The sequence below is a fragment of the Dermacentor silvarum genome, chromosome 4, assembly GCF_013339745.2.
Source record: "Dermacentor silvarum isolate Dsil-2018 chromosome 4, BIME_Dsil_1.4, whole genome shotgun sequence".
Lineage (NCBI taxonomy): Eukaryota > Metazoa > Arthropoda > Arachnida > Ixodida > Ixodidae > Dermacentor > Dermacentor silvarum.
The window spans coordinates 131,207,363-131,221,796 of record NC_051157.2 but is presented as its reverse complement, the minus strand read 5'-3'; the positions used below and the strand labels follow the sequence as shown (position 1 = coordinate 131,221,796).

General features: G+C 46.4%; 1 protein-coding gene across 11 annotated transcripts in view; it reads right to left on the bottom strand.

Moving 5' to 3' along the window:
- LOC119450630 (transmembrane and coiled-coil domains protein 2) overlaps nt 1-14,434 on the bottom strand; it is a 90,945-nt gene that overhangs the window by 27,013 nt on the left and 49,498 nt on the right. For all 11 annotated transcript variants that reach the window (XM_049666089.1, XM_049666087.1, XM_049666084.1 and 8 more), the window contains 4 exons: nt 9,880-10,105; nt 8,558-8,789; nt 6,468-6,533; nt 5,513-5,837 (listed from right to left, as the gene is read on the bottom strand). In XM_049666089.1, coding sequence (XP_049522046.1) covers nt 5,513-5,837; nt 6,468-6,533; nt 8,558-8,789; nt 9,880-10,105 — 849 coding nt within the window. The remainder of the gene's footprint in view (nt 1-5,512; nt 5,838-6,467; nt 6,534-8,557; nt 8,790-9,879; nt 10,106-14,434) is intronic.

The following is a 14,434-nucleotide window of genomic DNA, read 5'->3' as shown; positions in this document are numbered from 1 at the left end:
TCAGTGTGAGCTGCAGTTTTCGCTTGAAAATCTTTCTAGCGCAGGCCAAAAATTGGCATTTTCAGCGAGACATAACGTGTGTTCAACGCACTCACTGTCCCCTAAGCACCAATAGACAGATGCTGCTGCTGTCGGGGTCACGATTGGCACAGCCTACTGCTTAAAATGCACAAGGAGCGGCTTGTTGCATTGCGCCGACACCCACAGGTGAGGACATCCCAAAATAAAGATGGTTTTTCTGCGTTTCTCAGTCCACGGCGCGTGCATGCATGTATAGTTAAGAAATGCTTACTAGGCCCCGTCAATGGTCTCATATATGAGACACGTATGGCAGGCAATATGAAGGCTCAAATCGCCACAGAAACATCAGAAACAGCTCTGAATGGCAGCCAACATGCTTATTAGGAGTCTAGGTGCTCATACTGTGCTCGTACACATGGAAATGCGTGGGCACCGGCCAGAACCTTTGGTCCGGAACAAATTAACGGAAGTCTACTGTAATGCGGTCTCTTGTGACTCCTGTTTATCTTCCCTTAGAACTCAATGCAAACACATATCTCTTACAGTGCAGCCACATGAGACAAAATACCGATTATAATGCGGTTGCTGGAAAAGCCTGCAGACAAGTGTGGCAGTGAGAGTGCTTCTCAACGAGGTGTGCCGGCTGAGGAGAGAGCGACGAGGGCGATGCAGAGGAGGAGAGCCAGCGAAGTGCGCTTGGCTCAGCAGGCGCGCGGGGGTTGCCTAGGCGCCGGAAAAGCATTTTGCTCCTGACACTTGTCAGCGGTGCGGGGTCCACACGAAATGTGTATGCATTGCCGCTCTTTGGCTCTTCAGTTTGTGTGCGGAAAGTAAATCAGTAGCCGACTAATTTTTTCTGGCATGGAGGGGGTCGCAAAAATGTCTGAATTATTGGCTTTTTCTTTTCTACAACTCCAGCATTGCAGAAAAAATTGGTTGAGGCCAAGAGTCGTTTTGCGGTCGCCCGTTGCAATGCGCGTCATCACGAAGTGCAGATACAGTGGAATCTCGATGATACAATCACGGCTAATACGAATTTCCGGATGATACGAATTTTCCTGCGGTCCCGGCCGAGCCCCATTACTTTGCAACGTGTTAGAAAACGGTTGTTACGAATCGATTTTCGACCCGCGTCGGTTGATACGAATAAACGCCGCCCCACCGACGGCCGCGAAAGAGAACAGTGCACAGTCACGCGCTTTCTCCCTTTCTCTTTTGGTGTGGAGGCGCGGACGCGACGCCGGACAGCGCGGAGGCTGCGACTGGGCGCGAAGAGTTCGAAGCGGTGGCGCTTTTGTGCTTTTCCTCCTTTTCCGCGTGACATCGGACGGAATGGCTGCCGTGCTTCGGGCCGCGTACTTTGAGTTTGCGCCATTTTGCCTAGTCGCAGCGAGCTACGTCTACCGAGATACGATCTTGGCTGATTCGCGCGGCCGTACACCGAGGTGCGGGAGCCTCCGTTGGCGCCTCTGCCATTGGCTGCGTTATCGGTGCCGATGGCACAGGGCGATTGTCGGTTTCGCTGCTGGAGTCACACGGTGCAAGATAGCGCGGCACGTAATCCACAGTGCAAGGTTGCGCTCGTTCAGTCCGGTGCTCCTCCGCTTCTCCTGCTAATCGCCATATTTTTTTGCCGTAGGAGCGCTTCCGTATTCCGAAAGCGTGCTTCGTCCAAAGTTTATTCGCCATCGTCGCTCCATCACTAACCTGGGAGCTCTCAGTAATCCGAATTCTGTGTGTCAAGTGAAGACGCCGGCGTGGTTTACGAAGTCGACAACTGCGGTTGCCATCTTGCCCCTGCCAGAGCAGCAACCACTGGAGAGACAGACGCCTTTCAGCACGGCAGCCAATCGGAGGCCCGCTTTCATCGGAGGGCCCGTGTGACTACCTATCGTAGACCCGCGCTTCTTTTGTGTTTGTGCGTTTGTTACAAGATGATGTTACAAGACGACGGACGAATTGAGAAGCGGAACGGCGAAACTGAGCTTTCGAACGATACCAAGATGGCGGCACTCGGTGGCGGGAAATACGAGATATGGCTCCGTGAACTGCGGTGATTTTGCGCGATTTAAAGCTGTTTTCTCGCCCTGCGCACTGACGAATTAAACTTTTTCGGGCACTTTTAGTGCGTTTTCAGCCAAACCATTTTGATGCAGCGTAGATTAGGCGTTGCAGATACCCAAACGCATGGTTTTCAAAAATCTATTTTTCTCACGATTTTTGCAATCTGATCCCTGCGTCCCCCTTTAATTTAGCTAGTTTTAATTGTGTTTCGATGATACGAATTTCGGCTAATACGAATATTTTTCGTGACCCCGTGAGATTCGCATCATCGAGATTCCACTGTACTATGCATGCGACCTTGACTCTGCGACGCTATTAGTTTCGACTGTGTTCCACAAGTTCATCAGTTTGTAATGTTGTCCACACGTGAGCTTACGCCATACCTACCAGTAAGCGCACCTACAAACTTTTCCTATACGCGTTCGTGGTAGTTACCGGCTGATCGCCCATGAACCCCGCTTCACACGCACTGTTGTCACTTTGGACAGTGCGTGTGATCTTGCGCCAGATCTAATCGTCTACAGGTATTACAAACATATCAAGGGCGAGCTTCCCGTGATGGCATGCCGCCCAACACCCCTGCCGGCTAGGTCTAACCAGCACCGTCTCGTCGCGAGTGAGTCACCAAGGAAGTGCTTCGCGGCAGTTATAGGGCACATCCCGTCGTACGCTTCGATTCCGGGACACATTTGGCTGCTTGGTCTACATGTTTTGCACATGCACAGCCTTTGAAAAAAAGTAGTTTTGGTTATAGTGTGGTGCTGCTTATAGTTATAAGTGGTCTATGCTGTATAAAACATATCATCACCAATTACTCACCAACCATAAGATAGATAACTAATAGCATTAAAGTCTGCAATCATCTCTAAGGGACGAATGCGTCACCAATTTTTTTTTTCATTACTTTTTGAACCACATGCAAACATATTATACCAAAGAATGCAAATGCTTGTAGTAGAAAGGGCGGAGTTTTGCCTCTAAATTGTACCAATCATCGAGAACCAACCCCAAATTACCATCAAGCATTCTCTTCATTGTGGGATTAAAACCTGCCCGGACACTGCGTAGACTATACACAGATATTATTTAATAAGGGTAGTTGATTATTTATTTATTTATTTATGCTTTTTTATTAAACACACAGCTCTTGGCGATGCACCCGTTTCTTTCTCGTATTCGTTTGTACAGATGCCGATTGGCGCACTCTCTTCAACGATGCATCCTAACTAGCCAAGTTGTCCAGCATGCCCTAAGAGAAATACGCAAAAAAAAAAACACATACAAACTTAGAAGATTACAAATACAGTCAAAGCTCGCTATAACGAGCCTCAATTTAACGAAATTGGTGATGTAACGAACTATTTTAATTTCCTGATCTTAGTTGCATAGAAAACCGTGTATTTTCTTTTCGTGATATTAGTCATTTCATGACTCGGTTTCAATTTAATGAAATTTTCGGCCATTTCAAGCATGTACTTGCGAGCCTGTACGGCTAGTAAATCTAGCAAAAAAACTATAAATTGTTGCCCGAGGCAAAAGTTATTTCAAGCGTCCGCCTACATGAAAAGTTTGAGTGGCAAAACCGCCGTCGAAGTGCACGTGCTGGATTGTGGTAGGTGGAAACACCGCTGCGCCATTTTTCACATTGGTAAACATTTTGCGGAGTCCGCATACCGCGCGGCAGCTCACAGCGCTCGGATAAACACGAGAGCTGATGATTCCTTCTGCGCGAGAGGAATGGGGAAGGAGTGAATGCGTGGTAACATGATTAAGCATGCGCTGGGGAGGCAGGGACACGCGCCTATCTGCCTTCTCCTTCTAGCATGCGGGTCCATGCGCGGGCCACGCAGTGTATATTGGAAGTAATCTCTCCGTCGAAAATGCAAAGGGCGAGCCGAAATGGTCGACGCTTTCATGTACATTTTGTTGTTCCCGCGCGTCTAGTGTTGGCGGTCGTGCAGTCTCAAGTTTCAGAGACAGAGGGCGAAGCACTCGTTCGCAGTGTGACTGCGAGTTCATGGTCATCAAGTGAGATCTGTTAATGCTTGCCTGAGCGCGCGTGACATTGTTAAAACTACGAAATTTACTTTCTGTAGTTGCATCTTTGCTTTCGCCAACAATGAACTGCCTTTCTGGCAAAACTGACATTTTATTTTTTAATTTTTGCTCAGGATGAATATCTGTACCTTTTTACACTCGTTTTTAATTTGTGGGCGCCGGCTGCGGACACTAAGCGCGGTCAGATTTGATGTCCAAGACTTACGGCATCGCATGACGCAACATACACAAATCTCGGGCTCCATGAGCCATGTCGATGCATTGCACTGCACACGCTGATCTGCACTGCATACGCTGACGCCCATAACCACACCATTATGGCCCGACCTTCTTGCAATTTGTTTATAAGTGCTTACTAACGAGATGCTATCCACTAGGAATGCTCTGGGAATTTATGAAGTCGTTTTTAACGCTGGAACTTTAAAACTTCGAATTACTGACATTTGCAATTTAACGAAGTTTTTTACTGCAAGTACAACTTTGCTATGTTGAGGTTCAACTGTATATATTGAAATGCATCGAAATTAAATGGAATTTACTTTCTTTCCAGCGCACAAAAGCGCTACATTGTGGCCACCAAATTTTAATACAAGAGCAATGAGAAAAAAAAACTCAAACTGTCAAATGCCTTTATATGATTCTGCCAGAAGGCTTCCGTGCAATTTTAACAGGAATATCAGGCTCACCTGTTATAAGACTACAGACGAGGCAACGCCTTATTATTAATGAATTCTACACAAAAGCCTAGGAGCTGGTAGTTGCAAACAGTAGTGCCTGTGGCAGCTAAATCAAAATTCGAGAGTATAAAAATAGCTGTGATTAGAAAGTACTAGTCCAGTTTGAGCATACCTCTATGCACTGTGGGCTTACCTAACTCAATATATTTTCTTTATGCACATTGTCCACTGGCAAAACATCATTGATACCGCATTTGTGCTGCGTCGGCAGCTGCCTGAACTAGGTGCCTCTCGCTGATTCCGGCGCACGCAACAGGCCACACGTTGTGTGTTTTGATCGAGCAGCTGCGCCATTGGGGCCAGGTGTGTGCGTGCATGCTGAACAAAGCCCAATTGCAGGATCGAAAAAAAAACAAAAGTGTGGGCCCATACATATGTATGGGTGCCGGCTGGGACCTTCAATTGGGATTGAATTATTTGAAAAATTGAATTAACTGGAGACAATAAACAGAAGACTACTGTATCCTGCCTTCTGAATGTGAATAAAAGAGTTGTTAGTTTGAGCATCATCCTTTGTGCGTGACCATCTCTGTGTGTTGTCAGAGCTGTGCAGCACAACTTCCCATCCATGGTCCAGAACCAACTATCCTACACACACCATTTCACGAAACACACAAGCGCGGCGAACGCACCTTGAGCGCCTCAATCTCCTCTGCCAGGCGTTGGCATTCTTCCCGCCGCTCAGCCAGCTCAGCAAGCAAGGGCTCAAGCTCTGTTTCGGGAACCAAGCTCTGACCGAGCGTGGAGGCAAGAGGGGGTGGGGCGACGGACGGGCTGGCCACGCCGAGCAGCGGAGGCTGGTCGTGGGGAGGGGCCAGTGGCGGGTGCCGAGGGCTGGCCGTGGCCGCTCCCGATCCCACCCCGCCACCTACAGCCCCCGGGTGGTGCGACACAGACGCCATCTGGCTCGACTCCGATGTCAGGCTCGAGCTGTCCTCGTCTGACGCATACTTGTTGCTGCAGACAGCGAGCAGGAACCACCGCAAGATGTTAGCCACGAAAGTGAGTGACATTTATCATTAAAATTGTAGAAGTATGAGTAGAGCTTTGTTCCTGTGCATTTATTCTCTTGTCCCCAGAACGTCCGTGAAATTAAGGGGCAAAGGAGAAAACTCACAAGAAAAGAACTATCAGTGGTGAGTTCTCAGTACAGACAAGAAACAACAGCACAAAATACAAGTAACTGTCCAGCTTGAGTGACCAAGAACTTCCAACAGGCCCTCGTTACAATTAATCGACAAACAAATGATTGAGTTTAATGTCTTCAAGCAATACTGGGGCCATGAGAGACGTAGTAGGAGACATTGGATTAAATTTGACCACTCTGTGTTCTTTTATCGTGCACACAATACCTAGGACACAAGCACTTTTGCATTACACCTCCATTGAAATGCGGCTGCTGTGTCCTGGAATAAAACCTGGGAGCCAACCAATACAAACAAATCAATAAAATGCAAAACTGGTGTCTAGTTGAAAGTGGCAGGTAGGTGCCAACCATTCTCGCACCTTAGTGCTGCTTCATTTAGGTGGACATTTCATTAAATGAACAAATAAAATGAGTGACAAAGCTGAGATGGCAGGCCTTACTCGGTCGATGAGTGCGCCACGGACGCCAGGCCAGACAGCCCACCCTTGATGTTGCCAACTACTCCACTAGCAAACCATGCAAGAAAGAGAGAGAGATAGAGAGAAAAAAAAATATCAGTGTGTCATGCATTAAGGCACATGACAAGCTAAAATCCCACAGGTAACGACACCACATGTTGCAAGGTGAAAAAAAAGAAATGCTGCGCTAGATACAATAGCAGCCACACAGAAAAATTTAGTGTTACTAAGAGATAGTACTACTATACTACACCTCACTACAGTACAGGTGCCGACTGTTCATTCAGACATCAACAACTTGGACATGATTACTGGGAAAGCTTCGCGGCGACACCCCCAGCCCCATAGACTTAATGTATAACACAACCGAAATCTCAGACTCCTTTGTTGTTTCATAAATCGGACTTTGCCTGCATGACAAGTGCTAATTTGGGCAGTAAGATGATCAGAAGAAGCGATGCTATTGTTTTGATATGTTGCCAGCATGCCTTTGAAACCGAAAATAGTGAAGCCTGGTTAATGTAGTAGCCAGTGATCGCACCATACTACAGGACAAACCAACTCAAGCAAGCTGCTAATTTCTGAGGGCTGCGCTTAGAAGTTTGTTTTGTGCATCCCACTATTGCACGTCCAGCATTTGTTCCTTTGCATGTTAAATAGCAACACGGTCATGGGTGACTTCGCTGCCTACTGTTAGGTATTTTTGTTTCTCAGAATTGTGAAGTGGCTTTAAATTGCACTGATTTCACCCTCCCTGTCGGCACCAATGAGGGGGGTGATAAAGCGAGGGAAGTGCCGAACAATCACTGTTGCACAGAAAACTGCGATCATTTGGCTGTCGAAGCACAGTCGACCACTGTTTGAGTTGTTGATTGTTGGAATCATTCACTGTGCTTTTGTATGTAGTGGCAACACGGCGATAGTCACAGCACAGACTGACCAAGTCCTGCACCAAGTGTACATATGTGCGTGTAGCAACATGTTGACAAGCTTTTCCAGTCACTTGCGGAATAAAGACACTTATTTTCTGGTGAATATGTTTTTCTAGACTCCTGATTTTTTCAGTCTCTTAGGCAGTCCTCACCAATTCTAAATTATAAATTGGCGACTATCAGTTTAGTAACGCAGTTCAACATCACATCTCAAAGTACGATTGCGAATTAATAAAAATGGCAATCGGCAAGGCAACAAGTATTTGAAATGCTTACTGATATCAGTGATATGTTACAAGGAAGTGATGACTAAATGACTGAAACACAATAACATGCACTAACACACACCATGCGACATCATGCAAAATAAATCAGCAATTACAATTTTTTGCTGAACTAATGCTACCTTCCTTTTAGGGGCAGACTAAATCATCACATTTGGCCAGTACACTCATACTATGAAGTTCCAGCAGCATGTAATTTTGTTCGTTTAATAAAGAAACTGCTTTTCTGCAACTTATTAGGGAGTTCTAGGTTTTATATATTGCACACCTAAATGGCTTTGGTTACCCAAAGGGACCTTTGCGCACCTAAAGCGCAATGGTTAGGCCTTGCATTCTTTTGTAAACCCAGCGGTTTGTGTCCCCAAACTTTGGGTATGCAAAATCTAAAACTCCATATTGTGTGCAGCTTATTGTGCCAGAGTTGCGACAGCAGTGTGATTTTTTTTAGGCAGCCTAGGTACACGTAGGTCACTTGTAGCAAAATGTGGAAGACACTGATGCTGTTCCTGTGACGTGGAAATCGAATACAAAACAGCACACTCAGTGCTTCGTCCTCGTTATGATGACAGCCAGTGCCTTGTTAGAGGAAAGCGCAGCATAGAGAAGTTAACTTGACAAACAGGCTGAAGGCCTTCTGTGAAGGCATAAGATGTGGAGTCCACAGGGCCAAGACAGTGGGAGGCCTTCATCCAGCAGTGGACACAAGTTGGTCTGATGATGATTATATCACAGTAGCTTTACTGCATCTTAATCTTTACACATAAGTAGAAGTGCTGACCCCGGAATGTCACAAAATATAACTACTAGCACTACTACTAACAAAGTCCCATGGCAGTTGTGGTCTGACCTGTCTCACCTGATGCCTTGCCCTACATTCTGCAGGACGTCTCGCGGCTGCCAGGAGGAAGACGCGGTAGCTCCATGGGTCTCCAGTTCGCGTTTGCGCCGAATGTACCCTTCCAGCTTCCGCTGCAGCTGGGCAATGGACTGGGCACACTTTTGGTTCTTCTTTTCAAAGACACTCTTAATGCGCTGCATCTGCTGACGGTCCGCATTTGCCGCCAGTTTCAGGTACTCGTTCACATTGTCTGCGTGCACAAACAACTAACATCAGGCTGCAGTGAATGACCAATCTATTGATCATTACGCCACAAAGCGACACATCGACCCTACAGGATATCGTAACAGAGACCTTCAGGTTAGCAGTGAGTGCCTGGTTTCCTCTAATGGCTCCCAATATTTCGGCACACAAGCATTTCTGCATTCCATCCTAACTGGAATGTCGTTTTTGGTAATTAAACTTACAATGTTGTGCTGAGAAGCTGGATGCTGCAGTTGCTGAACCATCACAACAAGCCTGATTAGGGTTTAGACTCATCACACTATGCAGACACTAAGAGGACACTCCCACAATGTGGCTGAAGTCCACCACGTTGCAAGGCTTGTAAATGTTGGAGGTAAATACATTCAAAGCTTTCCAAAGGGCCCCTGCAACCCAGCAAATAAATTGACACAACTAGAGTTTGTGTCAAGGAGTCAACGTCGTAGGCACCACAGCCAATGTGCAAGAAAAAGATCAAGGTGCTTTGGAAAGAAAAGGGCTCAACAGTTCAATGAGGAGGCAAGCAAGACAGAAATTGGGCATGACTATACAAGACATGATGCAATGCAGAGTGCTGCTGTGGCATTATGAAGTAGGACCTGTTTTACTATCGTAAGCAAGCCATAGCACAATGCAAAGCTGTTCTTACATTCACTCTTCCTTTTTTCAATGCTGCGTCCCTTTATTTTCCTTTGCACTGAGGGAGCAATCCCTACGAGAGGTGCATTACGGGCACCACCTACTACAGTTAACTTTTCATGTGATATCACAGGCCTGCTAACACTCAATGTTTTAGGAACTTAAGACTACTATTCCTGTAAGCCTACCCTCAAACACACTTCCCTTCCCTCTGCTGCTCTAAGATAACAGTTGTTGTCTGCTCAACCCGATCCACATTCTAAGACCAATTCATTTTTGCAAGGATGTTATCAACTTGCACTGATACATGTAATTATTATGTTGCATTCCTTAAAGGACAAGCAAAACACACAATTCAACATGCAGCACTAAGCCACTGCATTCAGCAACATAATCATGTACAAATCCAAACCATCAAAATCGCTATGAAACCTCACCGTCGCGAGTCGTCTGCTCAGCCTTGATGAGCTCCCTAGTCCGAGCAATCTTGTGACTGACGTGTTCCAGGGCTGCCCTGGTTCGGTGCAGGTCGGGTGTGTGAGCCAGTAGCGTGTCTGTTTCGTCTGCACCAGGTGCGGCCGCACCACCTCCAGCTTCTGCCGCTGCTGCACCCCCATTGGCCAGCAGTGAAGAGCTGGCCACTAGTGCAGGCCCCACCCCCTCCTGATGGAAGAACAGAATGACAGTAGAATGTGTGCTTGAGCCAACATCAATCAGAATTACTAGAAACGTTTTGACACATGGTATGAAAAGGTAGGCAAACAAAACCAGAACACAAAAGGAACGAGAAGAACTCAAATTCTGACCATTAAAGTGGCCCTGAACCACTTTTTTTTATCAAAGTCGAGAACTGCATCTGAAGTTAAATTAGACTATATTTCAGAAATACTTTACTGCAAAAAGTTTTTCAATGCGTTCAGCAGAAGCAGAGTTATTGGCAATCAAAAACAGCGTTCACAGTGCTTCCACACCTTCTTCAATGATTTGCACTGGGGAAGACTACGGCGGAGCGGGGTGTGCTACTAATGCTCTGCCTACAGAACGCCACCGTGGCACGCAGTTCAAGTTTGATTTGGGATGTTCACGTAGGCGCCACTATTTCCGATCTTGGTGCCTACGACGCAGCAAACGCAGTTGTCCTCAGCGAGCCGCAGTGTGCTCAGCCAGTGGACTCATAGCGGCACCCTGCGGCAGCCAAGGCATCTACGCTACGTAGCAGGTCGCACCTACATGCAACTGCAGCGTTGCATTGTACACGCCGCGTTCATATCCTCTTGTTTGGCTGTGCTACATGGTGTGGACTGGCTTTATCCTGCACCAGCTTGACCGATGGGTAGTAGCCACATCCAACTTGTGCATTTGGAAGCACTATCAATAGTTCGATTATTATGAACCGAAGTCTTTCAAGGCGTCTAACCAGGAGCGGCCAGGAGTGAGCGCACACTGGCAAGTGTGCATGTGGTCTGACCTTAAGTTTCGCCTGGTTCGAGGCTAGATGAGTGTTCAAAACTAGTCGAAATCATCGAGTCCCGACGGCTACGACAACGATAAGCAGGGTGGCCAAAGTTTAATTCCTACGCGGGTGGCAGCAGTCGAGCGTGAGCAGACGATAATTTGCCTTTTTCCGGAAGTGCGTAGTTATTATCGAAATTCGAAAGCGCATTATCGCTTCTTTCATCCTGTTTATTGAACATCGTCAATAAATATACACAGTAATAGTAGGAAGAAGCGCACTGATCCAAACACCCTTCTTGATTGACGTCAGCTATTGGCCAATAGCAGCCGCATATGGGAATCCACTTTATTACGAAATAAAGCGTCCAGAAGAGAATCAGGAGCAGGCTTCTGTTGAAAAGAGAGCGTTTGAGAGAAAAGTGACTTCGCGCTCTGTTTGCGAGCTCCACGCGCGCACTGCGCACGACAGCAAAACTTCGCTGAGATGTTCACAGCAGAGTATGCTATCCGCAGACAGTGTTTTTTCACCAAGCCTGTGGGGTGGTTCAGGGCCCCTTTAACTTTCATTTCCCTTTTCCTTATTATTTCGACATTTTATTTAAAAAGAACAGTTCATTTCTGGCACACTTCCCTGGCTTCATTGTTTGCTTCATATGGTTTTAACAAACAAGAAATCGAGCCCCTTAGTTCCTCTTACTCTTCTCGTTCATAGCATAGCAAGAACACTCGACTTTGGAAGCTTTGATGCCATGAGGTAGCATTAGAGGGTTTATCGGCCAGTGGCTGGCTTTTAATACCCCTGTCAGACAGGCATCCGCAAACTCCTTTTAACTCCCTCGTCTTTATGTTGAGGGAGATGCATGCGATGTCACACGGTCGCCCTTCCACTTAGGGAGTTTAACGGAGCTTTTGGTCAAGGGAGATCGGCGATCTCCCTCAGCGGCTGAAGGGACTACTCTCGTGCCCAGGCTTGTTGTTGTACAGCTGAGAACTTAATTATTTTTGCATTAAAAATAATGTCGAGTGTTTTTCAAAACAGTTCTGTTGAAATAAATAAACGTTCAAGTGCAAATCAGCATACTCGCCATGCCGCAAAGGAACACAGAGAAGCACATGGTGGCTAGCGTCACTGTCAGCACTGCTATGTTTAGCGAGTGCACTTTGATTTTTAGCGAGGTGTATGTTTTTCGCATCAAATATAATAAATAGTGTTTTTTATGGAAGGAGCGTTAATCATAATAGCTACGAGCGTAACTAGAAGTTACATTTTTGTAATTCTACAAACATCAAATGCCGCTGATAGCGCCTCTGGCGACTTCTTATGAAAACTTGTTATTGGCCGTGTGACACGGCCACAACTTCCTTGAGGTCGAACTCCCTTAGGAAGTTTCGCGCTCCCTTATCCTAAAGGAGTTTGTGGGTGCCCGTGTGACACGGGTATAAGTCCACACATTCTATGTGACGCCTGCAGTTCTATTCTACTCGTTACTGGCAATGAGCTGCATTTCTTCGTTAACCTAGAAAAGATGCACAATTCTTTCTGATAATGTGACGCCTGCAGTTGAAAGGATGTTCCACATCTGCCACCATGACTGTGATTGGCACTGGCTAACTCTCCCATATCCCTCCCATAACATTCCCATTACATGCTGTCAATGTAATGTCCCGATTGGGACCTTTGAGGTATCATAAAAAAATGAATCTTGCACACATGCACAAATAGCCAAGAAAGTTGATGGGACGACAGCTTGTATAGTAGCTTAATGGTAGAGAACTGCACGTGTAATGTGCAAGATGTGGGTTTGGCCTCCATATGTGGCAACTACCTGCAGGTGCTTTTTTTTTTTTTATTACTGTTTGACCCTTCGAGTGACAGTCGCTGTTTGTGTTATCCTTTTCGTTCCCCTTGTGTCTGGCGTCTTGTATGCCTACTTTTCCGTACCATTATTTCCTACACCTTGCGCAACTTTAAGTCATTCTAAGTTTCCTTTTCATACACTCACAGAACAAACTTTAGATTGTTGCTGTGCACAGCACTTCAGAATTTCCTGGCAGTAGCATGTGAGTGCATATATTGTGGAGTAGCAACACACTCTGGTGCCTGCAGAAGCCGCTGGACAACGTGTGCTTAGGAGGAACATTTACACCAGGTTTGGGTGGTAGGAAACGGCCGAAAATGTGTTATATTGAAATGGAAGCCTGCAGATAGTGGTCACTGAAATTTCTTGATTGCTTAATTAGATTTGACGTACCTTTGAGACACTCTGGGACGTCAAATATAAGATACGGACTAGCACTAGTCCTTGCCTCTACCCTGGCGCCCTTGAATGTTTAGCACAGTATCTTTTTCCCAAGCACTATAAGCTAACTAGCTCAGCAACAAATTTTACTGTGCTACCAACATGCAGTTGCTTATAGCTCCAAGATAATGCGACAGAGGATATTTACATGCTTGTGTAGAAATGTGCACATGACAAAGCAGCTTAGTGTCACTAGCCCACAGGATATCTTTACATAAAGTGCCTATGAATGATGTCAGCTTTTTCACTCCTGTGAATCAAAACGCCACTATGAGTTAGCCGATTTTAGCACAAGATTTAGCATTACGATTTGGCCCATTAGACATCTGCTACCCCAATGGTCAGATGTTTGAGCATTATTCAAACAGCAGATTTTCACACTAAAGCTGTTAAAGGAAAAGCTGGGGCAAAAATTATTCATCAACTACAGACATTGATGGGTTTAAGAATGTTCATGTAAGCCTATCAAATATAATTTCAATTTAGTAGGTGGTTGATATTTCAACTATTTGACAGGGCTTTATTAAAAAGTTGTCGCAGTTTCACCTGAAAGGCGAAGCATCAATTGTGACAGCAAATTTGTAGAGAGCTATACGGAGTAAATGATAGTAGCTTTATCAGCTGTATGAACTTGGACATGCAGCAGCACCGGCAACACGCAGAACTGTTGTCGACGCCGTCGGCGTTTTGCCCGCGTTCGCACAAAATGCGTGCGGCATTGGTGACTGTTGCCGGAGCCTCTGATATAAATAGGCACTTGGTGCCGCAGCTAAACGTCCCCTCCCTTCCCTCACCCTCCCCCCCCCCCCCCCCCACGGCCTTTCGTGCGTCAGAAGAAGGCGCGTTTGCTCTACATATATGGTGATTGTAAAGGAGGAAAGAGACGCCTACTTCTGCAGCCCTTAAGGGAGCACGGCACAGAACGCGCATTTGTTCTCCGCCGTGCGTTCACTCCCCGTGAAAGCACGCGTCCCTCGCGCCCTTTCACTCGCACATACAGCATTCGGCAGCGCGCGGCGATGATTTCATCTCCATTGACGTCATACGGAACCTCACGGCGACGGCGACGCCGACGGCAGAAATCTGCTTTGGAGTGTCCATATAATTGCTATCGCAATAAAAGCCCCCACTGACTTCTGTTATCAACCTCCGTGGTCCAATTCTGTTTACTGCTAGCCTCGAAACAATTTGGAACTCATCGAAGGACAACTTGCTCTGTGAAGAGTTCTGGTTCATT